The sequence below is a fragment of the Neodiprion fabricii genome, chromosome 2 (genome assembly GCF_021155785.1).
Source record: "Neodiprion fabricii isolate iyNeoFabr1 chromosome 2, iyNeoFabr1.1, whole genome shotgun sequence".
NCBI classification, from domain to species: domain Eukaryota; kingdom Metazoa; phylum Arthropoda; class Insecta; order Hymenoptera; family Diprionidae; genus Neodiprion; species Neodiprion fabricii.
In genome coordinates, this window is record NC_060240.1 from 37,827,733 (window position 1) to 37,854,892 (window position 27,160).

Here is a 27,160-nt window from a genome sequence, read left to right on the forward strand (position 1 = left end):
AGCTAATTTTCACGGATCTCAAATCTGTCGTCCTACAATTAATTTCTGTATAATTTGTCTCAATTTTCAATTATAATTCAGGTGAAACCTGATAAGTTTTACCGTACTTATAGTGAAGTTTTTTCGTTTTTTGGTTTTTTTTTTTGTCAATTTCATTATCACACAATCGCTTACTCAAATACATGCGTATAATATAATACGATGGGTTTCAATTTATCAACGATCCATAGAACGATTAAGAGATCAGCATGGATCAGATAAATTGACGTAATTCGCGATCTTCGAATGTATCGTACAACGTCGTCGATATCTCTGACAATGTTCAGGTTATCCTTACGACTTTTCACAAAATCTCGAGTTCATCACCATTCGTACATATACATTGTCAGATTGGACGACGATCGTATGTGTACAGTATGTACAGGTACGTGCGTTGTATCACATCGATAAAATAAAAAAATAAAAAACAGCCCCTATACCCTATTCAATTGAATTTACGACGTCGAAAGTATAGTTCTCGCGTGACGAGCTTCCGGCTCCCGCCCCTGTCGGCACGCCGGGGCAACCGGAAGTGGAAGTGGCTGGAGCCTCGCGGGGGGTGGTGGGCCAGCAAACACCTGTGGGGTTGCGGCGTTTCTCTGCAACTTCGGAGGGGGCGGATGCAGGTATACAGCCGGCCAACTTCTCTCTCTCTCTCTCTCTCTCTCTCTCTGCGGAGACCTGACTGACTCACATCCGTGTAGCGAATGTACGCGTCGGTGGTGGTGGTGGTTTGAATAATAGTAAACATAACCCAGTTCCAAAGGCGACTCAAGACTCAAAACCAACCGATAAGAGGGCGCTAAATTCGTTGCCGTGCCTTTTTGCCTTGCCTTGCTTTGTCCGGTCTCCTCGTTCTCTCCATCACCGTTTTCATCTTCATCTTCATCATCGTCGTCATCATCTTCACGAGCGTACCAATAACCTAGCCTAAACGCTGCCGCGCTCGTTCGCCGGTCCCACGCAAAGGTCACCCTAGAGAGCTGGCGGCGGCGCGTCTATTTATATCCACCCCCCTTTGTCGCCCCCACCCACCCACCTTAGGCTCCCACCCCCCTCCACCCTTCACTCCCGGGCCGGGAGTAAAAATAGACCCTCGTATATGTATGCGTGAACGTGTACGTTTCTGTGGGTTTTTTCCTTTTTTTTTTTTTTCAACATTCTCTCTCTCTCTCTCTCTCTCTCTCGCTCTGCGTCTTCTTTTCCTTATCTTTCTTCTCTGTCTCTCTCGCTCTCTCTAGCCGCCACTTTTTCTTCACCTTTTCTTCTCTTCTCGACGACGACGATTGGGGTTTTAATCCCCCCCCCCCCCCCCCCCCCCATCCAACACTCGTAACCCCCGCAAAATCAACGCGAGGGTGAAACGAGCAGTGGTGAGTCGAATTTGTTAGAGAGTTTGAGTAGTGACTCGGTGTCATAAGAATGCGGGCAGGACGATTTATGAATTGAAATTAAACTTTCAACGGCTGACGATGAGGAAATTGAGGTGGTTTTTATTGTGAGAAGGTTTAAAAAAAAAAAAATTATAAAGAAGAAACAATTTCTTTTGATGTTGCAAATCGAGAATACGTGATTAATTTATTTTCGATTATATTATCGATTCCTTGCGAAATAACTAAAGCTTCGCAGCTTGCGCTGAGTTTTCTATACGTTCATTTTTGCGTAATTGACCTAAAACAATTTGCTGACAGTCAACTTTTCGCCGCCCTATTGCCCGTTGTTAGCCACACCCCTCATTTGTGTCTGAAACGAGAGTTTTTATTTGGCTTTCAAATAAACGAAAATGTCAAGTACACGTATTGAAATTTATTTTTATTACACCTGTCATGATTTTGATCAGAAATACTTTTGGAGTTTCCAACAAATTTCAACAGCCTGAGTTTTATCATGCAAATGTAGTGTATTTATAATGTGTGTATATGTTATATATAGTGGAATTAAAAATAATAATTATTTTTACTACCTCGAACATTTTCGTGATCAAACGATCTTTCAGTTGCGTCGATTTCTCGATGCGACGGAAAGATTCCTGTTCGTAAATCGTTTCGCAAACGCGATTTTCTTCTCCTTTTTCTTCTTCTTCTTCCTTTTCTCCATATCCTCGTGTATTTCAATGGAGCAGCTATGCAAATGATCGAAGATTCGACCCTTGCTTACCGATACTTACACGTTAATCGACATTTACACTGTAACGAGCACCAGCATCACCTTTGACCGATGAATTTCGCTTTTGTGCCGTTTCTGCGGAGCCGAAGAATAAAATTAGGGGAGGGCTTGAAATGAAACAATAGAAGCAAAAAGTTAGCAAAACTCGAGTTCCGATGCAACGTCGTACCCGATACACCTACAGGTCCTGTATCGTCACACATGTACACGCCAACGAAGGTGTCTCTCGACCCATTTTCATCACCTCTTATCCCCTCCCCCCCCCCCTCCTCCTCCTCCTCACCCTTGAAGATCGCATCGTCGTTTCTTCTCGCTTCTCGCGGATTAATCTCGTAAGAGCGGCATTGATCCGTTTCGTAAGTGGAATTTCCAACACGTGGCTATTCCTGATCCGTTATATACGGAGATCACGAACGTTTTACTTGCTTACGGCTCTCCCCGATTATGCTTACATTAGTGTAAGCGCAGCCTCTACGATTTCGTTTTTTAACATCTCGTTTCACTGTCTCACCGACAACTTTTACTTACGAACCTTCTAAGCCTACGTCATCTCAGGAACGCTCTTCTTACGGACTCTTTATTTCGACTCCTGTACTTCGTCGAGAGTCGTATGCCGCTAGCGACGTGAATACATTTTCACTGTGTCTCGAGATCATACGATTTTTTTTTTTTTTTTACGCAGTCTCTTGAGCAAAAGTTAGGAAAAGCGATGATTTTATACAGCTCAAAGATTAGTCATTGGATCTATATTTTAGATACGACTGCACGGAGAGTGAGGTTTGAAAACTGGGATTACTCAAACTTGATTAGCTCGGAAAGAACAAGTTTTATTTTCAATTCAAATATAGGTACCTAAAGTAATCGCAATGACTTTTTTATCATTCTGGTTCTCGGACTATCTGGAATAGTAAAAACGCAAATCGGCGCTTCGTGACTTTGCGCTTTTGGATGATTTGCGAGTCTGGCGTGTGGCATGTATTAAATTGTTAGATCGTTGCCAAGAATCTTGGTTAATTTGGCGCTATTAGTTTTGTCGGCTGATTGACGACGAGCTTTCGACACAAGGTGTAATGTCAAGCTTGTACCATTCGTTCGAACACTTATATTCGCTTATCGACTATAACTCGACATGCGGAGAATATACATACGTATATGGTACTTCGATTCGTCCATCATATTTCCCGTAGAATGTTTTGTAATCATTTATATCAGTAACGGTGTTGAATATTAGAGACAAGCCCAGCGTGTCAGACAATTTTTATCAAAAATTTTTATATTTTAAAAAACCGCGGTGGCTGATCGATGATTTTATATTTTAACATCACCCGCGACACTTGAGTGAAAATATACGGAATTTCGGGTAAAACCAACGGACTTGAATGAATTTTTTCCTCTACTTCGGTCGAAAACAAGACCTCTGATTTTTCCAAATTTTATCGCCGTTTTGTAAACGCGCGATGATCTCGCGATGTGAGGAAATATCCTTGTCACGAAGACGGACGTTTTAAGAATCCCTACATTTTTGAAACAATAAGAAAAATAAATAAATAAATGAATAAAAATACCTGTGCGATAAATAAGTCGCGACGCCTGCGTTAAAATCTAGTCGAATAAATATCACGTAATACGTGAATCCATGTATAACGTACCTTGAACTGTTATATCCATTGTACACATACATGTTTCAAATCGGTCCCGCTTTTTTTTTTTTTTTATTTTTTTTGTTGTTTTTTTTTCCTCGGTCAATCCCGTATATAACGTACAGATATATATATCACGGCGTGTAATTTCCTGAAACAGTAAGCTCTTTCATCTCCAATTTATCGTCGTATTATTTCTTAAATTCCTATCTCTCGCCACTTATTTCCGTCTTCTAAATTGTCACTTAAATATCATCATCATCATTATTATTTATTTATTCATTTTTCTTCGTCGCTCGCTCGCTCGCTGGCGCCTCTCGCGAATCTCCCGATCGTTTACCGATTATTTGGCAATCGCGGTCTTTTCCGCAGGGGCGGGGGTGTGAGGAGGATGAGGTGGGGGGGGGGGGGTTTCGAGATTAGCAACAGCGAGGTATTGTAATATCGCGATGGCGGTAGCGGCGGGAATCCATGGATTCCGCAGCATCTGTGGAAATAAAGTATGGCTTATAGCTTTATAACGCGTTCGTCGTTTCGTTTCTCATCCAGTTATATTCGGGAATAAATTTAGCCTTCCGCTTTTATATTTTCTCAACTTGGCTGAAGAAAATTGCTTCATAACTTATATTATACGTTCGCTACGTTACATGTTGTATACACGTAGATACACATGTGCTTACATGTGTATGGATATATATGTATGTATGTATGTATATCCCCCCCACCCCCGTCCCTGGTGAAAACAACGCGATTGCCAAATAATCGGTAAACTATTGCGAGAGGCGCCAGCGAGCGTTGAAGAAAAATTGATAAATAAATAAATAATTATGATAACAATAGTGGGAATTTAGAAGAGGGAAGTAACTGGCGAGATATCGGAATTGAAGAAATAATAGGATGATAATAAATTGGAGACGAAAGATACGAGAAGTGAATCAATCCCGTTGAAATTTCCTCCATATTTTGCATTTGTCATTCCGTCGCCCGGCGGCGCACCGTCTATAATTGTATCATCGGTTATACGTATACCTATATCTCTGTTTAAACAAAATTTAATACACAATATATATTCCGGCGATGTTATCGGGTTCCTTATTCAACAGTTTATATACGGATGCAGTAGGCGTTACACGTTCGGAGGGGGTTTAAGAAATAACAAAACATGCAATATATGTACGCGTGTATAATTTTCCCGAAATTATATCTATATCGGAGAAAAGACCTTGAGGTTAATTACGGCAGTATCAATTGTTGCAGCCCCTCTCGTAATCCGCGTGTACCACGCATACGTATATATAGATCAGTATCCGTATATTGTTACAATACAACGAACGCTTGAAAATTAAATGACGAATCCGTCCCGTTGCAATGTTGGCGTAATTATATATTTCTGGAAGACTGGGTGCAGTGGCTGCTGATGCTGACGCCGCCGTTGCTGATGAGGCGATGGCTCCGTGTTTTCTAGTGATTCATTGCCCTGGCGCCAAACTCCACCGTCGCCGTTGCGTTCTGCATGCTTCGTCTGTTTTATTAGTCTATGGTTCTTTTTTTTTCCACCTCTGCTTCTTCTTCTTCTTCTTCTTCTTCTCATTTTTCCTCTTTTTCTTCCTCTTGCTTCGTCTACTTTCACTTTCATTCTACTTCCCTTTCTTCCTATTGTCACTGTTATATTATTATTATTATTGTTATTATTATTATTTTTATTGCTGTTGTTATTATTGTTATTATTCTTACCGAATCGAGTGTTTGGATTTCCTTGAAACGAAAGAGGATGAGGTTAGCAGTGGGGCGAGGGGGAGGGGGGGGGGGGGGGGGGTGAAAATAAATTTAAAAAAAAAAAGATGAAACAAAAGAGAAAAAAAGCTGAGACGCACGGTGACTAATTTACTCGGGACAGACGGCGACACGGTGACGTCGCGACGCGACGCGACGGATCTACACCGTCGTTTTCCTCATTTCTGTTATAGATCCCGTAACCGTTGCAAGAAGAATTTATTCGCGCAGAGTCGTCGATCGATTCGATGTTAAGAATACGGAAAAATAAAAGCTCACCTTTAAGCAAATCGTCGACGACTGTCGATATTTTTGGAACGGATCGATCGATTTAAATTCAAATCCCGTACCGTATGCAACAACGTTGTATAAATTATTTACCAAAGTCTTTCGTTCGTCTCGAAGGTTTTATTGTAAAAACTCGTACTGTGTAAACGATAAATTTTTCTACAACGAAAATCAGTGCCAAAAATCAACTTTACGAGTATAATGTTAATCTCGCGTGCGATGCGGCTAGATTTTTTTTGATTTCTTGCAAGACACGATTCCATCGCGCCACAGCTCCGGTACAACAAAGGTTATTTACAACTTGAAAATTCTATTTCAAACCGCCGTGTGGCGTAAAAAAAAAAAAAAAAAAAAAAAGAAAGAAAAAAAAACGCATAATCAGAAAAAATTCACTTGGAAGAAGTTCTGCTAAAAAAAAACCCATCTTTCAAGGTGAACTGTGATATCCATGTATAATGTTGTACGTTATACGTATTTGTACAGTACAACTGTACCGGACCGTAGAGCTCGAACCAAACTGTTTATACCAAGCGTTGAAATTTTTATTCCTTATTCTATTTCCGTATTTCAAGCTGATACTAATCGCGATCACGTCCAGACATCGTGATGCAGTTACAAGCTTATAATAACCATTCGTTGAGATATCTTCGTACCGCGTATACGCGTATACTTGTGAAAATGCGAAGGAGGCTGAAGAAAAACAAAAAAAAAAAAAAGAAGAAAAAAGAAAAAAGTCGAAGCGGTTATCTTGAACGATTCTTCTTGTTACGTCTACTTTGATCGTGATCAATATGCGATTGCGATTATCGGAATATCGGCTCAAACGGAGAATCAAAGTCGCGGCATTCCTTTTCTCATAATTATATTTAACAATTATTCACGTACCCGTAATACGCAGCTATAAAACGTAGAATAAATAGTTGTTTTTTTTTTTTTTCTTCTCGTTTCGACTTACAATTTTTTCCCCAATTTCTAAAACTACGTACATACGTATTATAATTCGATTTATACTTTTTATTGCACCATCGAGTTTGGAATTTGCGTGCCAAAGATCCGTCATGGGATGCATGCGTAACGTAACACGGAATCCATGGCGTTTGGCCGGGCAAACTCCTTCGTAAGTATTCCTTGCATATACGACTCGAATCCGAAATTTATTTTAGTATTCTAATTTTAAATTTTACGTTTAACCGCTCCTCCTCCCTCCTTCGACTCTCTCACTCGCCCCGGTTTTATGCGTTATACGCGCACGCGTCTCTGCGTTCGTACGTAGAACCCACCTTGGCGATCTCCGAGCTGTAACCGAAACGTACGTAGATACGTACGTAGGTTCATACTTCAAAGAGTAAAGCGTACGTTGCGATCTATAAATATAACTAGGCACGTTTTACGACGCGAGCCTTTCACTGAAGCGTTATCATACGCGTACGGTGGTTCGCTTTTTACGTACCGTATTCCTATCCATTTACCGATCCATTCTGATTTCTCGTTATTTTCAAAAATTCATCACCGAACGAGACGTGTAGAGGTAGGCGTAGGCTACGTCGGCGTATCTAACGAGTATAATTAAAACGGGGCCGTATTTTATTAATTACTACCAAATCTTTTCCACGAGGCCGATTCTACTGTCATATATTTACATATTTATTCTTCACGCATTTATTATATATGTACGTATGGAAATATGTGTGTGTAACATCTCTAACGAAGCGTTGACTTGACCTCGGTAACGAAACGAGTCTCGTTTATACGGTCGACAAACTGGTCGTATAATAAACAGCTGACTATCATACTCGTCATTTATATCCTTTTACACACGAACCTGACGATTGTCGCATTCTCTGTAATTATAGACTACGATGCTCGGAATACGTTTGATATCGCTTGTTTGACAAATGACGCAAGCTCGCGAAATGCAACTTTTAACTTCCCCCGTGAATAAATAATGCTTTTTATTTTTTTATTTATTGTATGAATAAAATATGTGAATTAGGATACATCCCAATTTTTATTTTTTTTTTTGTTCTCCGAACACCGTATCGAGATAAATCAAAAAAGACACTTGTAACATCTTTTTCCACATTCTTCAAAACTCCCGTTAAATTTTTTTCTCTTGTACTTACGTAGATCTAAATATATGCTTGAAATCATTATAAACAACAACTAATCAAGGTGTACGAATATTCGAATATCAACCATGTTCGGTTCGTTGCTCATCCATAGTTACAATGAAATTTACATCCGCATTACTGAAAACCGGAAACAGGCCTCGCGATTTATATCTCTCCGGAATCTCGGATTTTTATCTCCCCTTTTTATTGTTAGCTAATACGACGATATCATTAATTATTATCTTCCGTTCTACTCTCCACTCTTGTCATTCAACGTTGCAGACAATTCACCGTCGAATCTTGACGAAAATTTAATGAAAAAACGATCGATTTAGAATTTTCGAACCGATTCATTCTCCTCTCCTTCTCACTACGTTCACCTGCTTATTTTTACGATTCGCTTGTTGTTGTTTTTATTATTTTTTTTCAATTTTTTTTATTCATAAAACCGGGGTAGTATAAAAATACAGCTGAGACTGGCCAAGCACCGGAGGTTACGTTTTATTGTTTCTTCATTTTATCACCCATTTACCGCACATTGTACGTATTTGCGGGTTTGTTCCCGGATCGCGTTCGTCGTTGACGCGCGATTCGCACATCGAACCGCAGACACGCCTCGTACAATCATCGCGTATAACAATATACTCCGTTGATATCATCGCGAACCGCGTTAATACAGGCATTTACATCGAAGTTCGGTAGCGGCAAATATTAATTTCTGTTTTTACACGTGTGCCAGTTTATTTTTACCCGTATTTTTAGCTCCGGTATTTTCGAACGGAACGCCACTATTTTAGTTTTCATCCTGCCTTACGAGCCGCGGCTCCTGATATATATACATATATACATATATACACGCGTGTTATGTACAATATAGGTACATGTACATATTACATACGTCTATGTATTATAATAAGAGACGCCTATCCAACCCCGTGTACAACGAACGTGTACCTGATCTCTGTGTATAAATAAGTATAATCTACGCCTCGCATTTGCAAACCTACCGTGAATATAAGTATATAGGTATGTGTATATATTTTAAAAACAATTGTTTAACAGCTAACTAAATTGTATTATTTTTTTTCTTTTTTTTCAAATCTCTTTTGATACAGAAAATTCGTCACCGATCGCAATACGTACCTAGTGTATAATAATGGAATGCAATATATGGTTGTAGTTATAGCGACGGTTTGGTTTTGAAAATAGAACGGTTCGGCGTTAAAAAGGGTTCGTATTTATAATTATCGCGACCGCCTCACGCTGAGAATCTCTCGACAATATCTGGAGAGACGGTTATTTGTTTTAAAGTTTTTCTTTATCTCGTTACTCCTAGTTCGCGGGGTATTTTCTTTTCTATTGAATCTCTTTCGGGTTGTTTATTTTTCACTGTATTATTTAGAAATTGAAAATAATTGCGTACCTGTGTGTGTATGACTCGGGAATAACGTGTACGTTAAAGAGCGCCGCGGTATTTCTCACATTTTATTTTCCATCTAATTTAAAAAAACTCTCCAACTACGTGCAACGTATACCACGTATAATATATTCGGTAATAAACGGTTCGTGATTTAATATATTTATCTTAATTGCGTACAAGTTAATTATATGTAAAATGAATGGACACGTAACTAGTCCGAGAATAGATTTCATCCAGCACGAGGAGGGGCCGGTTTCTTCTTTCTCTGTACGCGTACCTTATACTCGTATTTATTATACTTATACCTGTATACATATATGCATAGTGTATATATCTGTATATCTGTAATCGGGCTCCGGGTTACGCAAATTAGCCTTGATTGATATATTATATCGAGAAGAAAACGAGAAACAATCAAAGCGAGGGAGACGCGGAGAGAGAGAGAGAAAAAAACGGGGCAAAGTTCGCGGAGCTGACGTTATTGTACTTATCGTTAAATACGTTTCGTTATTACACGCCAGAGCTCCGGAGGCTGTCCACGATTGTTTACGCGTAGGTATTTTGTGCATTGTTAATACTTGCACACACGCGTGGATAACGTGTAGGTAACGAGGTATATGCGATAGGTATATCCATGCGTTCGTTACGTATAACAGCCGACAGGTCAATATCGTTACGTATGTACATTGTTTCGGTAACGGCGTCGATGTAATCGGCGGTATTGCGCAATGATATAATTTCGATATAATTTCTGGAATATTTCCATCCCCCCCATCGGGTTGCGCTTTGAACATCGGTCCGTCCTCTCCTCCCTCTTCTCGCCTCTACGTTTATACCCACGTCATCTATTACGTTACCCTGCGTTTGCGCGTTTGTGTGCGTGCGTAATGCGCAGTTGGAACAAGTCGGAGAATCCCGGCGGATAATCGCGTTGCACAACCTCCTCCTCGTCGTTCCTTCTTTTCTTCTTTCGACGATTACACAAATTACGTTTTATAAATAATCCGCACTCTCGTGATCTGCCATTGTTTTTCACGATCCGCGAGGAACGCGTAATACGCTCGGCCTTTATATACACATATATATATATTTGCAATTTCCCCCTCCAACTGACCCCGAGTTATTGCTATTTTTGCCGTATCTATCACCGTTCTCGAGATGTTCACGGTTTAAAATTGGAATTGGCTAAATTAATAGGAGTTATTAAATGTACAGGATCCGATCTCATTCCATTCTCATTCATTGCTTCCTTTTTCTTTTGTTTTTCTCGTTCTTTTTGCGCGTATGCATCCGTATGCGTTACGTGTATTTATTACATATGTGGAATACAAGGAAAAAGACCTGCTCTTTGTTTTTATTTTTCGATTTTGTCCAAGGTTTTTATTTTATTTTACTTTAACGCTATGATTGATTCTCACGTTGTAATGGATTTCTTGAACATACGTACGGCATGTAAATTACCGTGGAATCGAGTAATCAATCTCGTTTTTGATTTATTCTATTTCCTTTCGTTTCTTTTTTTTTTTTTTGCTCCTATATACCTGCACTGCCAGCAATTATCTACTGACCATTTTATTGGAAAAATAATTTATTAGATTGTTTTCGTTTCTTCATTGCATAATTCGATCTTCAACGAACATTGAATTTGCCATATTTTCAATCGGTTAGCACGATGAAACGGCCTCCCGGTTGGTGGGGATTGGAAATCCAGTAAATTGATAAAATTTTCTCATCGCGTATCCTGCGAATGGGCAAAGATTATAACCTGCAAAATAAGGTGAATAAACACGACTTGCGCGCACGTGTTTGATTTGCAGAAAATAAAATGATCGTGTAATTAATCCTGGCTGACAATGCGATTGGTTAAAAGACCCCGTGTGCATTCGTGTGTGCAAAGTTTCGAAAAGCTTTTCGACGCTCTCGTAAAAAGAAACGATAGGTACAATTCGCGTTGCGTTAGCGCGATATAGTACAATATGTGCGTTCTACAATATGTATGTAGATTGATAAATTTACGACTGTGCCCCGAACCGCATATAACATACAAGTTGAAGTACGGCGTACTTCTTCGCAGTAATACTAAATGTGCATTAAAATTAGCAACCATGAACGTGCGTGCGTACCCGGTTTCGTTTTTATACCGCAAGTAACGACTGCGGAAAGTTTCGCGTTTTTGTCGTATTTTTGCTGTTCTTTTTTTTTTTTATTTTTTTTTATTTTTTTTTTTATTTCGAGTTTTGCGAACCTTCGTTAATCGTTTTTCAACCACCGCTCGTACACGCGTATTAACCACTCGTTCTCTTTTGTTTCAGGTTAGTGACGTCGGTTCTCTTCACTTTATTTCCTTTCTCCGTTCTTTTTTTCCCAACACATTCTGTTTTATTTGGTTTTGCTTCGTTGCCCTTCTTTCTTCCTTTCTCCATTTCTTCTCTCTCCCTCTTCCTACCAGTTGTAGCTACCATAAATACCGAAGAAAACTGCAGACGGTGAGCCCTTGCTGCATTTTGCAAGTTGGCGGGTGAGTATACGTATATGTATAGTTGAGGATAAAACATGCGCCGAGTGACTACTTAGAGTGTATATAAATATCACAATGATAATCACGTGTCTCACTCTATTTGTTGCCGTATAATACTATATATAAATGTATATGGCAATTTTTCCATATATATATAATATATATATATAAAAGGTAGCGTGAAAGCATCGGAGAATTGCAGGAAATTGCACATCCTGTTACTAACAATAAGCTACAGTATAATGCGTACGTACAAGCCTTCTATAAGAGCAGGAGGAGAAGGAGGCTTGCCATGCAGATGGCAAAGTCGGTATTGTCGTCGATTTGCAAATTCTTTTTACTCATGGTTAGTCCCAATTCCTTACACGCGGATTACACACGGCTTTTCAAGATTTTCATCGTTGTATAATCCGGTATTCTATAAATAACATGCGGTTATAGATAATAACAGACATGTGACTCATGCAGAGTATCTGCATACCTATAGACTATACATATATTGTCCGAGAACGAATTGATTGACAATTTTTTAATTTCACCGTGGAAATAATGTCGGATTATTCGTCATCGGTTCTATCTCGTATTTATATACAGGTACGGACTTCGACTCTCTGATATGTAGTTACGTGAATATTAAGTGTGCGTGTGCGAAAGTGTAACACTTGAAGTTCGATCGGATGAGTCGAAGAAGCGATTTAAAATCCTTATTGCCGAATGTAAGTGGGAGTATAAAACTCGCGTTGAGAAAATAGAGCGGAATATTCAACGCCATCTTTTCACAATCGTCTAACTGTTCGCATCCTGATGCGGCGTAATAAGGTGTGTTTGGATATAATTGTTTTTTTTTTTTTTTTAAACCCACTTCCTTTGCATGACTATACAACACAGTGTAATATATATTATAAATGTGCGTACGTGTGCGCGTCTAATAGCATCAAGTACGACGGATCGATGAATGATAGGAGGGCAAAGGAGGAGGGAAGTGAAGGGAAAATACCTGACCTTGGCTTTATTTTTAGCGGCTTGTGCCAACTCGGCTGGTTGAGCGAGCTTTCAGGGGCGGCGGACGATGATGACGACGATGATGATAACGGTATAGAAATTGCCTACCTTCCTTACGGGGGTTAATTAAAACTTAACGGATAATCGACTAGGGTTGGGGGTTGTTATGGATAGTTGCATCGTCGGCTGCAGGAACTGCGAGAAAAGCTTACGACGCAATTCCAACGAAATCTCATTATTGGACAGATGTGTGTGTATATAGGTATATATATATGTATGTATCTAAACCTGAATACGTATATGTGATTTGAAGGAGTGTATTAAGTGTTGCAGTTGCGCAGAATGCGAAATAGTCGGAGGGATTGAAACTATTGTTATTGCATGAATTATTGTACAGAATTTTTCGTACGCATTTTTTTTTTTTTTAATTTTTGTTACACATTTTAATTTTCTTGGCATGTTAACATAAACGATATATTGTACCAAGATTCATATTTTTCTCCTTTCTGTTAAAGAATTGTTTAGAAAGAAAAATAAAAACAGCCGCATGTAATAATTGTTACGAACTGTGTATTGTGAGTTAATTATGTAATACAATAAATAATAGTGAGATAAACAATCAAAAGGATAAACAATCGAAAGAGAGTCTCAGATAGTTTATAGTGTTGTAGTTAAAATTTCAAATTAAAGAAACTTGTCGCCCACCGAAGTAAATCTCATTGTCAGATTAATAATTAGATAAAATTAATCAGACGTTATTATAAGAATTGCGTAGGGATCAAAGTCTCGGATCTCTTTATCTCCCTTTCTTTCATTAGAAACACTTTACACGGAAATAAAAATTACTTCGACGTTTGATTCGTTTACACCGTGTTACGTAAAATAATGTGATGTATAAATGTGATTCCTTAGGAAATGAAAAACGCGTCTGTCATTCTGACAGTATTCATATTTTACCTTGAAGGTAAAAAAAAAAATTTTCTTCTTTCATATTTTTCGTACAGGAGTGAAATTTTCCAAATATTTATTCTAAATTTTCTGTCGTAAAATATCACTCTACGAAATACCCAGAAGAACCACATGATCTTATTGTTAGTTGAAAATATGACGAGGGGCAGGGGGGGGGGGAGTTTGTTGGTGTAAGATCATACTTATTTTTGAAATTTTTTTTTTTAAAGAAAATGAAAACACTTGTAGCTATTTGAGTTTCAGAGATTTATTATTGACAATTTTTTCATTGAAGTTGGTAAGAAAATTGCGGCATGACGCATATAAGTAGCTAACAACCACGTTTTCAATTCAGTGACGCAGATTCCTCGGTTAATTTTCATCCGATTGACTTGAAATTTTCACACAATCTTTAAAACTTGTTTACCGATTCGACCTCTAGTTAGATTTTTTGAATTTCAATACCGAATTTTTTTTTCAGAAATTTTATGGTGGAAAATGAAGTTTTTTTTTAGTTCATAATCGCGTATATTTGTGAGTAAAAATTTTTTTATTTTCAACGCTCGGACTTCTCGCTCGAACCCGAAACGACGTTTTTAACTCGTAAAAATTCGTTTTATCCGTTACAAGTTGAAAGAGTGATGTCGGGGGATTCGCCACCGCAAAAAACCCTCGATTTCAGAGTCATTCGCTACTTATATCCGCCATGCCGCAATTTTGTTATTAATTTCGGTAAATAAAATTGTGAAATATTCTTGAAATTGTAGATAAAAAAAAAGCCCTCGGACTGATATTCCTCCAAGTGCTTTCGGTATCTTTAAAATGAACAAAAAAAAAAAAAAAAACCAAACAAGCTCCCCCCCCCCTCATTAAGTTACCGCTCAATCAGCCGATAAATTAAAAATTGTCGCCAACGTTTGGAGGGCGGCAGAGTCGGTCGGACGCATCGTTGACCGGCATTCCTTGGCCGGTGGGTAGAGAGGACTAGGAACCGAGCGGAGACGAGTAGTCGAGCAGTGGTTGAGATCAGCAGTAGTAACCACCTGTTAGCGGTCGGCCTAGCAGCGGGGAAACCGGGAAGGCTGCCGCGGAACTAAACCGGCGTCGAACGGCGTCGAGACGCACTTTGCCTACTCGGAGTATAATAGGCTTCGGATAAAACGTCGCTGCTCAGCCGCGCGCGAAGCGGAGAACGAAAAAAAGTGCCGCTGCGAAGAAATTTTTTTATTCTTTGGAAAACATTGGATTTGAACATATGATAAAACATATACGCGATGCAGGTTTTTTTTTTTCTTTTTTTTTTTGCTCATTTTCCTATTCCGACGTAGACCCAGATCGTAATAATTTGTAACGTTGAGCGATTTAGAAGTGAAGAAAAAAAAAAAAAAAAAGACTAGGTATTTACTTGGATTTGTATATATCGTTCGGTGTGGTATAATTAATAAGATTATTCACCTTTGGGAAACGATTTGTTATACGATTTCATTACGTTACGATAAGTGTATCGAATGATTGTATAAAATATACATGCGTATATGTATGTTTGAAAATATTTCGAAGCTCGTATTACACATGTATATGTAATACATACGCGGCGAGTTTCGACATATTTTGAAAGCGTTCTAACCCGATTGCGATTCGGTTTTTTCCTCATTTTGTTACTTTTGATATGTTATGTTTTCAATACACGACGGCGGACTTTTTAATCGCGAAAAGTATTTAATTTGAGAGCTGATAGTTCTCCTTGTTATAAATTATTATCACAGAACATGTAAGCCGGGTACAACGCATATTGCAATATACGTGTCACGTACGTACGGATACGTGTTTCGCTTATATCGCGATTAGGTGTAATTACGCTTCTTTACATTCCCCGGCATTTGGTCCAGCTGACCGGATCTAACCGGTGCGGTAGAGCAGAGAAAATGTATGTATGTCAACGCTGATAAGGTCGACCGAGCGCCGACATCTTGCCTCTTGTGTGTTTTTATCATTTTCAATTTCACACTTAACCGTCAACTCTACCGCACTACCTACGATTTAACTCGCAACTTTAAAATTTCTCGTTCGCTCGCAATTATTAATAATACATCGTTATTCGACGCCGGTGTGATTTCGTTTTTAAGAAATAGATTTCATCGAAAAATATTACGCTGCGTTACAACGGCAAAGAAAAAACAAAAAAGAAAAAGAAAAAGAACACAACACAAATGACAACTCGCGTATCAAGATACGCGATCGGAAAATTGTGATAATTATATCTGTTATACATTATACATATTATACGTATACATACATACCCGTGTTCAACGTTGTTATTACTGAAATATAATATTCGTCGTGCGTAGGCTACAATGTATAATTCTTTAAATAAAAAAACAATGTAAAACGGAGGTCGGTCGGTCGCCGTGTAATGTATGCGCTATTTCTGGAATCTGTTACCGCAGGGGCTCTCTTGTCACGTCGAGACTTTGGTACATACGTTATATGTACATGTATATTCATACATATCATAATTCAGGTTAATAAATACGAACAATATATAATTATTGCAAAAATTATACCACCGCGATGCTGGCTGCGTAATTATTGACGCCTCGGGTAACCAACAAACGAGTAAACAATATTATACACGCGTACGTGCGTTTTTGTTGTTGCTGTTATTATTATTATTATACAACTGAATATTTTCCGACGTCGTTCTATAATTATATCAGATCCGTATCGTTTGAATCTCTCGCAGTTCTTGATCTTCCGTTCTTATTGTCGATGGTTTTTTCATTTGTGGATAAAAAAAAAAAGAAGAAATTAAAGTAAAATTACGAAACCACCGAGCGTGCATCGTTACGTGTTACGAGTGTAAAATTTAATCGAAGTTAGCAGAGCGCATCGAGAGTGGGTACCCAGGTAGGTTGGTACCTACGGAAGGAAAAGCGAGAGGCGGCGAGAGGAGGAGAGGGAGGGGCAAGGAGGTGGACAAACAGTACTCGCGCTATAAATAAATCTCGTTCGTAAAGTCGACGCCAGAAGACGCCATGAGACGACGTCGCTGACTGGCTGCGCTCTCGGCTCTCGCTTACGGCCGCGAAGGAGGAAACAATCCGACATCAGTTCGCGATTGTACGCCTTCTACGTCGGCTCGGTCGCGTTGCGTTGCGTTGCGTTGCGTTACGTCACGTCGCGTCGCGTCGCGTCGCCTTAAAATATCGAGTAGGAATATCGCAAGTAAGGTGGCAGGAAATGCCAGGGAAAAGTGGTCGGTTTTCTCATCCCGTGTTTCGTCGGGCTTGTTTTATACGTTCGTTGATACGTGTGTAGTGTGTTGGAACGGTTTGTTTTCTTGTTGTTGGTATTGATTTTTTTTTTTATTTATTTTTTCTCTAATCATCTATCCTGTAACATATTACTCGAAACAATTTACACTTTTTTGGTTTTGGTTCGACGGAACGCAGTGAACGGATGTGCTATATATGTATACGTTTCATATATATATATATATATATATATATATATATATATATATATATATATATATATATATATATATATATATATATATATATATATATATATACAAACACATATGTATGAAGTATATATATGTACGATGTATTGTTTTTACCTGATTCGATACGTCGTGTCGTACGGATTTTGTTAATTTTAATCGGACGCGGATGTGGAATCCTGAGGAATCTTTTCACATTATCCCGCATAATTATCAGTGAGTTGATTTTCACTTTGTGAATTATTTGGTGAATTCTTTTACGTTGTATATTTTGACGGTTATTCTTTTTATTATTATTATAATTGTTATTATTGTTATTATTATCTCCTGCCATCACACGCGTACGCACGATTTTCACTTATTTCCGCTTGTCCGGGATACGGAAATTCTGCCGAATGGTGGATGGGAAGGGAATGTCGAATTGTTGAAAATACGTCCGAGTGCTTCGGTGTTCAATTGTTTCAAAAAACTGTCTCTTTGCAATTCGAGCGGTCTAATTTGCGATTGACTGACCAGTACTTGGCGGAAAATAATTAAAGAAAAAAAAAAACAAAACAAAACCTGCTACGAAGGACAAAATTTAATGTTATTTAATAACGAGGATGAAGTTGGTAACGTTACTTTAACGATGCACGTGTTTAGGAGAACTCGTTACTTCGCAACTTGAGGATCATCTGAAATTTTATAAACCATGATAAACAAAACGTGCTCGTATTTTTAAAAGCAAACTCCTTGAAAGTCATTTGAAAAATTGCACGGTAATGTTTTTTTCCCCGAGATGTTTCGTTACGTTGACGTTACTAACTTCAACCTTGTGTTTGATAAACATTGGCTCGGATAGTTTTCATACGAATGAGTTTTATATTTGGTACAAATAGGAAACGTTTAATATTTATAAAAAATTGACTAAAGTAAACTGATTTTTATTTCTAACAATACGATGCAAGTCAAGGTTTGCTTGATTCGTGGCTAATTTTTGTACGGAATTTGGCGAATGTTATTGAATTTAACAAATTGTACGATACGCGAATGAAAATTTTTCAAGTCAACTTTCTTGGAAGCTAAACTTGAAAATCGTATCGACGATGAAGAATGCTTTTCTTCTACCGCGAAAAAATGGTGACAGTTCATTTTCTCCGAAAGCTTGAGTTACAAACCTGCAGTAACGCAATTTTTCATATATCTTGGCACGAAGCGCTGCTTGCAAAATTTTGTCTTACACCTCCGATTACAGCTTGTCGTATTCGATACTTCTGCAATGCCTCGCGCTTGTCATGCAGCGTATTTTTCTCACTTCAACGAGTCCAAATGTCGAAACCACCGGTTTAGATCTTCCATTTTTGGCTATTTGTATACAATTTCATTTATTATTTCTTTTCGCACACGCATTTTCACGCATTTTCACGCATTTTCACGCATGTTAGGCAAACGCGATCCTTGACCTTAGGCGCACGCTTACGTCCGGCTTTTAAACTCCGGTGTTTTATACACTATGGAATTTCAAGTTTGTTGATCGTTGCCCTTGGCGTCGCTATATTTATAACGATTTTAAACGCACGAGTCTGATTTTGACCTAATATTACAAGAAATTGGGGAATTTTGTTCTAAAGTTGGAATTTAATCGAAGCGTTCCGAAGAATGGTGGGCTTTAATTTTTTATATCTTATACTCGTACGAGTTTTGGACTCAATTTTATATCCAGAAACGAACTTTCCAACTGTACCGATATGCGCTACGAAATTTTTTATCTCTTCGTATATTTTATCATTTCAAATCTTACGCTTCTGTTGAAAAAGTTTCCTGGGTTAATAATAATATTAAATAAAAATAAATAAAAATAACGGAGAAACGTTTCTCACTGCACATCGGGCGGTGAATTGTGTGTTTTTAAACTGTTTCGTTTTTTATTTTGGGCGGGATAAAACCCTGACCTTGCCATGTACGTAAGTTATATCACGTATATATGTAGTTGCGAGAGTAGGACGCCGAGGCGATAAGCATCCCTGATGCCTGTGTTTATTTTGGTGTGCCTGTTACTTCCCTCTCGAGGGAAACGTTCCCCTTCGGGTTTTCACCTAGTTAAACCAATACTTATTTCGTTGTACTCCTGCTCCTCAAAAACGTAAAGTTTTATGGAACAACTGGCGAGTTGCGAGGTTTTTTTTTGTTTTTTTTTTTAATTATTCTCCGAATAAATTGCTGATTCTGAATTCAAATGACAAGTATTTTCCTTCATTTTTCTTGGATTGTATTTTTTTTTTTTTTTCCTTTTCTAATCTTTCACTTTCATTTTCAAGTTTTACGCCATTTCATCAGCCGGTTTGATCAATCGATTAAATGACTTTACTTCAAAGTTTACTCCTCCCTATCCTTGTATTCAATTGTAAATTACTGCAGAATAAAAATTTCATACGACAGTTCAGATTGTTCTTTTTTTTTTCATTCTCTTTTTATGTCCGCAGAATTTGACGTAACGCATTTACTTGGAATACGTTGTCTGTACTATTTTTTTTTTTTTGTTCTTTCTAATTTTCACCGGGAATGACGAATTTTAATTTATCTACGTATCAAGTATAATATTGTTGAGCATAAATTACCACAGAAACGCTTAGTCACACTGTAATAGCTTTATCGCATTTTCTTTCACAAATCGCGCGCGCGTTCTTTAGGTCTTACAACTTGAAAAATGATTACACATTTATATTGTGTGTACCTGTCGCATAATTTATATTCGAGAATCTATCTTCCAACCAGGCATATAAATATATGCATGTTGACAACGTACGTCACGTACGTACACGTGTACGTACAGAAGCGAGCAACCGTATCAAACGTATTATGTCACACCTTTACAATCCGTTGTTGTAAAAAATTGATGATCGATTTTTTTTTTCCCCCCCTCTTCTCCGTCACTCTCCCGTATGTTTTGTCGTCGTTGTTAAGATATTATTTACAAATGCGTTGATATAAAGAATATTTTTTTCTATTTTTTTTTTTTTTTTTGCTCTCTCATCGGTTTTCCTCTTCCACCGTTTGTCACGAAAGTTTTATCAAATTCCGCGAAACGACGATTGCGATTAAAAACAGACAACGCTCTGTAAGAAAATTTCACAGAGGAATTCGCATTCGCGATCAGCTCCAAGCAGCAGCGGGTATTTTATCGCCACCAAATTGCAGCCGGCATGGCACCAACCACGTCATGTTCTGTGTATAACGTACCATACGTATGATACATGTTATACTTGTGTAAGACTGACCGTGTATCAGGGCAGAAAGTTTGCGGGGCCCGTGTTATGTATTTATTATGCAAACGTAATGTACGTCTGTCTTTGTCCCCACCTCCTTGCAGTCATCGGTTGTACATGACATAGTAATACCCACCTTATGACACAGGGCGTGCAGGTATTACAGGTACGATACTTTACTACACGTACGTACGATAGTTGTAAAAGCGTAACGCGTATCTGCAAATCCTTATTATTCATGCATGTGTGCGCCAACCGCATACAACGTCGCTGGAATATTTGCAAGGAAATTTACTCACGTGTATTAATTTAATTACGTGTAATAAGAAATTTGTTGAATAATCTTTTCTTTTTTTTTTTTGTTTCCCAAACCCTAAACCACCATCGAAATCCTCACCGTGTAAATGTCAACGTGCGTATTCTGGGGTGATAAACGAGAGTGGATACAAAAAAAAATAAAATATTGTCAGGATAGTAAAATAAATCTCGCGGGTATACCTTGAAAGAAAATTGTTGAAAAATATTCAAGGGATCAGAGAGCGTGTAATTGAATAATGGTGAAAAATTTGGAAGATCTTAGGGAATTTCAATATCACGGTTTGCAGAACGTATGACGCACGAGTAAAGCCTAGAAAGAATAGTAAAGATTCCCTCAAATCTCGCATCCCGCTTGTATCATTATTATACTTACTTGATACCGTTACGCGTATACTTAACCTATATGGCGAACAACGCGTGAGAGATTCGCGTCAAGTCCTAACAGCGGCTTCAACCCTTTGATCTTCGGCATACCATTATAATCGCCGTTAGCGTTTTTAGCTCGCGGTGCTGCCTCCCAAGTTCAACATCCCGTTAATGGTTCAGGTTCCGAGGAGTACGCGACTTCCATATACTCACCGCAGGCTCTCTTATACCTGATCCGAGACGTCTGCGAAAAAGAGAAGCGAGAAGAAAGAGAGGCGGAGGAATGACGCCGGTGATGCAGCCTCGGGTTAAACGATCCACCGATCATATCGATTATAACTCTGGCAATCAAAGGTTTGATCGATCGATTTCCGTCACGTAGAGTTGCTTTTTCTGTTTAGCTGTTTAAATTTCGTTTCGTGTCTTTTTCGCGAAAATTGAGAGTAAAAGATGCCGGTACTTTGGGGAAAAACAAAAAAAACAATATATATTTGCGTATAATCATTAAACCGTCAAAGTCAAATGAAAAAGAATTTAATTATTTTTTCTTAGGAATGAAAGAAACACGTCAAACAGTCCGAGAAGTATCTATCTCGTCGTTGATTTGGAACTTCGCTTCTCGTTGTTTGAATTATACAAACTCGATGAAAAACAGACCGTATAAAGTGGAAAATATTAAATTCCGATATCTTCTTCTCGTTTCCGCCTCCGTGCAGACTGATGCGGTGAATCGAAAGTGATTCCGATTACGTCACTCGAGTATAATCGTTCTCTCCACTTTAAAGCGCTGTGCTAAGTCACGGGATCAATTTACACGACGATGAATGAGAGTGTCGTGCTTACCGCGCTTCTTCCACTCATCTTACAACTCGTATCCAATTCGTTTTCGTCTTTCGATTTATCACGCTTTCCGCTAGCCTTCGTTTTCCATATATACGTAAAGCAAAGTGTAGTTTGTACGCGTCTGTGCGTCGATTTTCGTGTTATTAAACAAAATCCCGATATCACTCGATTAATTAATTGTCGTACAATAATTGACTTACGATATTGCGAAACTGGTGAAGTTTATTTGTTTGGTTTATTCATTCCTTCATTTTTTTTTTTTTTTTTAAACTTTTTTTTTCTCGTGAATTCGGCACAACGTTTCAAACACGAATATTTATTTGTCACCCGACTGTTTGCCGTAAATTTATGTTGCATACCGCGTGTCTGATGTAAATGGTAAAAGGGCGTATTATTTACTTATTCGTTTGGCTATTTCTCGCGTCAAAAGTACTCGAAACGCTTGTCAACACTAAAATTAACCGAAAAATGTAATTAGTTCCCGATGAAAGGGCATAACCGACAGTAATTACGACCTTTTTACCGGCAGCTGGCGCATTTTTCAATTACCAAATTTTTCTTCCGAACGTATCATCATATTTTTCACACAAATACAAAGGGAGAAGAAAATAAATTACGCCATTTTACCTTTACGCGCGTGGTCAAAGGTCGTATAATGGCGTACACGTATTTTCATCATTAGACACGCGACATGTATTATTTCATACTTATTTCTTTTTCTCTCCTCAAACACGGCGACTATTCGCAATCGCCGAGATCTATCTAATTGCAGAGGCTGCCGTTCGTTACTACACATACTCGGTGGCAGTATATTACGCAATTTCAGTTGCTTGACCGCGCGCGTCTAGAGAAACTTTAAATTATTACATTCTAAGGCTTGTTTACAGCAACTCAGCTGACTAAACGTGTGTGTATTTATATGTACCTATATATATATGTATATATAGTAACGTATGTAATGCACAAACGTATCTCCCTAATATCTTGTGTACTATATTCATTTATATTACACTTATGTTATATATGTTATGTATGGTATGTACATGTATGCATGGAAAACGAGAGAAACGGGCGGCATTCGAAATTCTTTAAGTTTATTTTCAATTTCGCAACAGCTGTTATACATTATTATATATTACCACTGTCGCTGTAATTATTTTACAGAAGTACAGAATCAATATTGAATCATTCTGTAAAGAACGCGCGTTCGATGTATGCAATCTAAAAATAATTAATTGATATTGTCGTGTGAAATGTCACATCCAGAATATATGTATATCCGTAAAAAATGTAAGTTTATCTGCGGAAGAAAAGAATTGATGGAAATGAGAACGATAATATTCCGATGCTCGAATTGAAATCTGAAACATTGATCGATACTCTATTTACACCAGAGTATACTTTATTTAGGGCTGGGAAGAAATTTTTATCATTCACCTACCAAATCGACTAAAAATAATTCAAAGGCAATTCCCTGATTTTTTTTTTTTTTTTGCAAATTTTTATCTCAACTCTAATCCCTGCCTGTAAGACGGTGGATTTCCCGATTTAAAAATCGCCGTTTTTCCGTTACATTCTCAATTGCGTGTATTTTATTTTCAAAGTAATAATTTTCAAAATAACCTGTAATCGTCAGATTTCAGTAAACGTTGGTGCTACTAACTCATAAAAAATTCAATTTAGACTAATTGCATATCCTCTGAATCTGACTTTTTTTTTCTTTTCTTCTTTTCTTTTTTTTTCTTTTTTTTTCTTTTTCCGGAAGGTACGCAATTCGTCCATACAATACGCATACACATACAAAACTACGTACATCGAAATGTTTCGCCAAGTGAAACGAACCGCTGACGTACTTCTTCACCGTCTCTTATACACAGCTGCTTATCATTCATTCATTCATTCGTTCGTTCGTTCGTTCGTTCGTTCGTTCAGAGATTCATTCCCCTCTATGCATCGTAGGTACTTTATCGCGTCGAGATAATACCTTTACCCTGGCTGAACATACGTCCATACGTATATGTACATAAGTAATGCACAAGTTGCATCCGGTATCCTATATTATAATCTACCCGAGGCGGCGAACAATGGCGCAGGTTGCACTTATCGTTGTGTAATACACACGCGTACGTGCCTAAGATTCGTGCATTATTGTCATTATCATTATCATCGTTATCATTATCATTATCGTTGTTTACATGGTAATTTAATTTTTTAATTCCTTTTTTTTCTCGAGGTGTATGTAACTACAACAAAGGCAGACGAACGGAAGACAAATTTTATTTTCAAACACCTGTTGCCTTCCTTACGTGTATTTAACGTATCACGCATAACTAGTTATAGTCGGGAATTAAAGAACAAACGAATATCGACGCATAGCTAATGTTCCATCAACGCCGTTCGTTTTCTCATAAGTATATTATTGTCGTTGTCGTTGTTGTTGTGCATATTTATTGCCGATGATGCAAGAAGATGAAAAATAGACTCGTTCGTCGAGCGCGACGTCGACGACGTCACGGGAACAGTTTGCAGAATGCGGCGGTCCGTCAGACGTGTGTTAGTAGCCCAGTCGTCTCGGTGCAGCAAAGCATTCGTTATACGGTCAATGATCCCCCATCTCGCCCCCCCCCCCCCCCCCCCCCCCCTCCACTCCCTGTCTCCCTGCACCAACCTTCGACCCTTTTTCTCTCTCTCACTCTTTACCATCTCCGAAGCGATATGTGATGTTACATACGTACGGTACTCGCGGCGAAACCGGAAATACTTGCAGGAATTCTTGCGGGCGTGATCATTTTTTTTTTTCTTTTAATTTTAATTTAATTTTTTCATTTGACTCTCAAAGGACTAGCCGTGTACTAAAATGATTGCGAGGTTGACGTGACATGATGTCAACAAGTTTTTTTTTTTTTATGTCAAACCTTTTTGTTTTCTCCGACTTCAAACTTCCATGATATGTATATACCGGTTTCGGGGGAAAAAGAAACCATTTACGAAAGGAGTAAATTAAAAAATCTGAAAAAAAATTCAGATAGCGTACCTTTAAAGTAGTAATACTGTTTAACCAATTATGGAACAGATCCGAGAGGATAAAAAAAAACAAATAAATAAATAAAAAGTCGAGTTGGTATATGTACGTTGTACAGGCAATTAAGCATCCGTTATCGAACACGATCGATTCTCTCATCTCCTTATACTATGGCGAATGTAAGAATACTTTTGCCACGAAAATAAAAGGAAGAATAAAAAAATTCATGCCTCGTTTTCAAATTTTTTAACAGCACTCTTCAATAGAACGACTTTAAAAAATCGAAACGAATCTTACGATCGCTGACGATACGATCAATTTTCTATCCGTCGGCACTAGATTCATATAATTTGTTGCATTCTGGAGTCATTGGTAAAATATTCGACTTGACTTGATAACGAGATTGCGGTAAAAAATATGTAACTCAAATTTGTACAGGCCGAATTTTCGATGCATATTTGTATACGAGAATATTTTTCATTCTTTCTTTTCGCATATTCTTATCCCTTTTCACGTTGACGAAAAGCATCGCGAAAAAATTGTTTTTCTAATCTCCCTGTTTCACCTGCTTCGTTATCACCTATCTGAGCTGTATTTCTATCCCTCGAATGTACAATTGCAGTTGTTTATTTATACATACCGCAACGCACCAGCGACTTGGTAGCGAGTTTCTTCCAATTCTGCTTTGTACATATTATTATACCTACGTAGTACGAATACACGTACAGTTGAACCGCGTGTTTCATGCTCGTTTGCCCGACGGTTGGTCCCTTGTACACGTTGCGTGTATAAGTACTCAATTATTATCAGCTGATAACGATACTCTTCGTAGAACTCGTATACGCGCGTTTTGATGCGTCAACGCTGCCGGCGCTAGCTGGCTGGTCTTTGCTCTTTGCCAGATCTCTCTTCTAACTGTAACAAAGTTTGTTATTTCGTTCGTTGGTTAGTTAGTTAGTTTGTTTGTTTGTTCCTTACTTCGTTTACTCACACAAATATACGCAGTATAATTATTTGCTCGCCATGCCGTTGTTCCGACAATATTCATTCTCGCAGGGCGCCGAGTGTAACAGACGGAATAGAAGAAATAGTCGTTTATGTTTTTTTTTTCATATAGATATGTTATATATTGTATATGTAAAATAATCATATTGTCATAATTCTTTGATTTCTCATTTTCGTAATCTTCTTCATCTTTCTTGCGTAAGCAAGATGTCGAGCTACAAGCCGCAGATGTCACGGTGCTGACAACTTTATTTCAAAATCTTTAACGACTTATTTCTTTTTTTTTTTTTTTTTTTTTGCATATACGCGCGTTCGTGCGTGTGTGTGTGTGTGTGTTGTAAAAAAGAAACAACCTATAAAAATGATTTGTGCTTTGTAACCTTGACTCGCACGAAGGTTAGGGCACCAAATTTGACAATATAGGCATGCGTAGGGATTCGCGTGCGCGAACACTGTGCGCGAACAGGTGAAAACTTATACTTTCGCGATTGTTTCACGATAATTATTTCTAAACGCGACAGTTTTCTGGACAAGCGGAATGAAAAAAAAAAAGAACAAGTTGAAAAAAGGCGGATTTTTGTTAACTAGCTATGTAAACATTCGGGGAGATATTATCAAAATATATTAAGTAAATTTTGTACTTAACCCTTTCAGGGACGGTATTGCATACGTGAATACACGCAACGACAGATTATTTTTAGTTTTTTCTAGCGTTATGGGAATATTTTTAAACCGATATGCAAGGAATTAAATTTCTCAGACTCCTGTTATACGCCACCTTATTTTGTAATTCACTAGGTGTTTCGGCTTGAGAATTTCACAACAATTTGCTAACGAACAATCAATGTGCGAAAATGCTTCTTTTTTTTTTTTTTGAAGAAGAAGAAGAAGAAAATTGGCTCAGAAGACAATTTTCATTGGATTAAAAGCAAATTTCATATTCTGAAGTTT

General features: G+C 38.1%; 1 protein-coding gene across 10 annotated transcripts in view; it reads left to right on the forward strand.

Annotated features, from left to right (window-relative positions):
* The window catches only part of LOC124175972 (histone deacetylase 4), a 105,545-nt gene that overhangs the window by 24,143 nt on the left and 54,242 nt on the right, over positions 1–27,160 (forward strand). For 2 of the 10 annotated variants that reach the window (XM_046556691.1, XM_046556692.1), the window contains exon 1: positions 17,478–17,626. The exons of 7 other annotated variants lie outside the window; for them this stretch is intronic. In XM_046556691.1, the coding sequence (XP_046412647.1) occupies positions 17,506–17,626 (121 nt within the window). In that variant the 5' untranslated portion in view covers positions 17,478–17,505. Of the gene's footprint in view, positions 1–17,477; positions 17,627–27,160 lie in introns of those variants that run through there. One more of the 10 variants, XM_046556694.1, reaches the window with a different exon arrangement.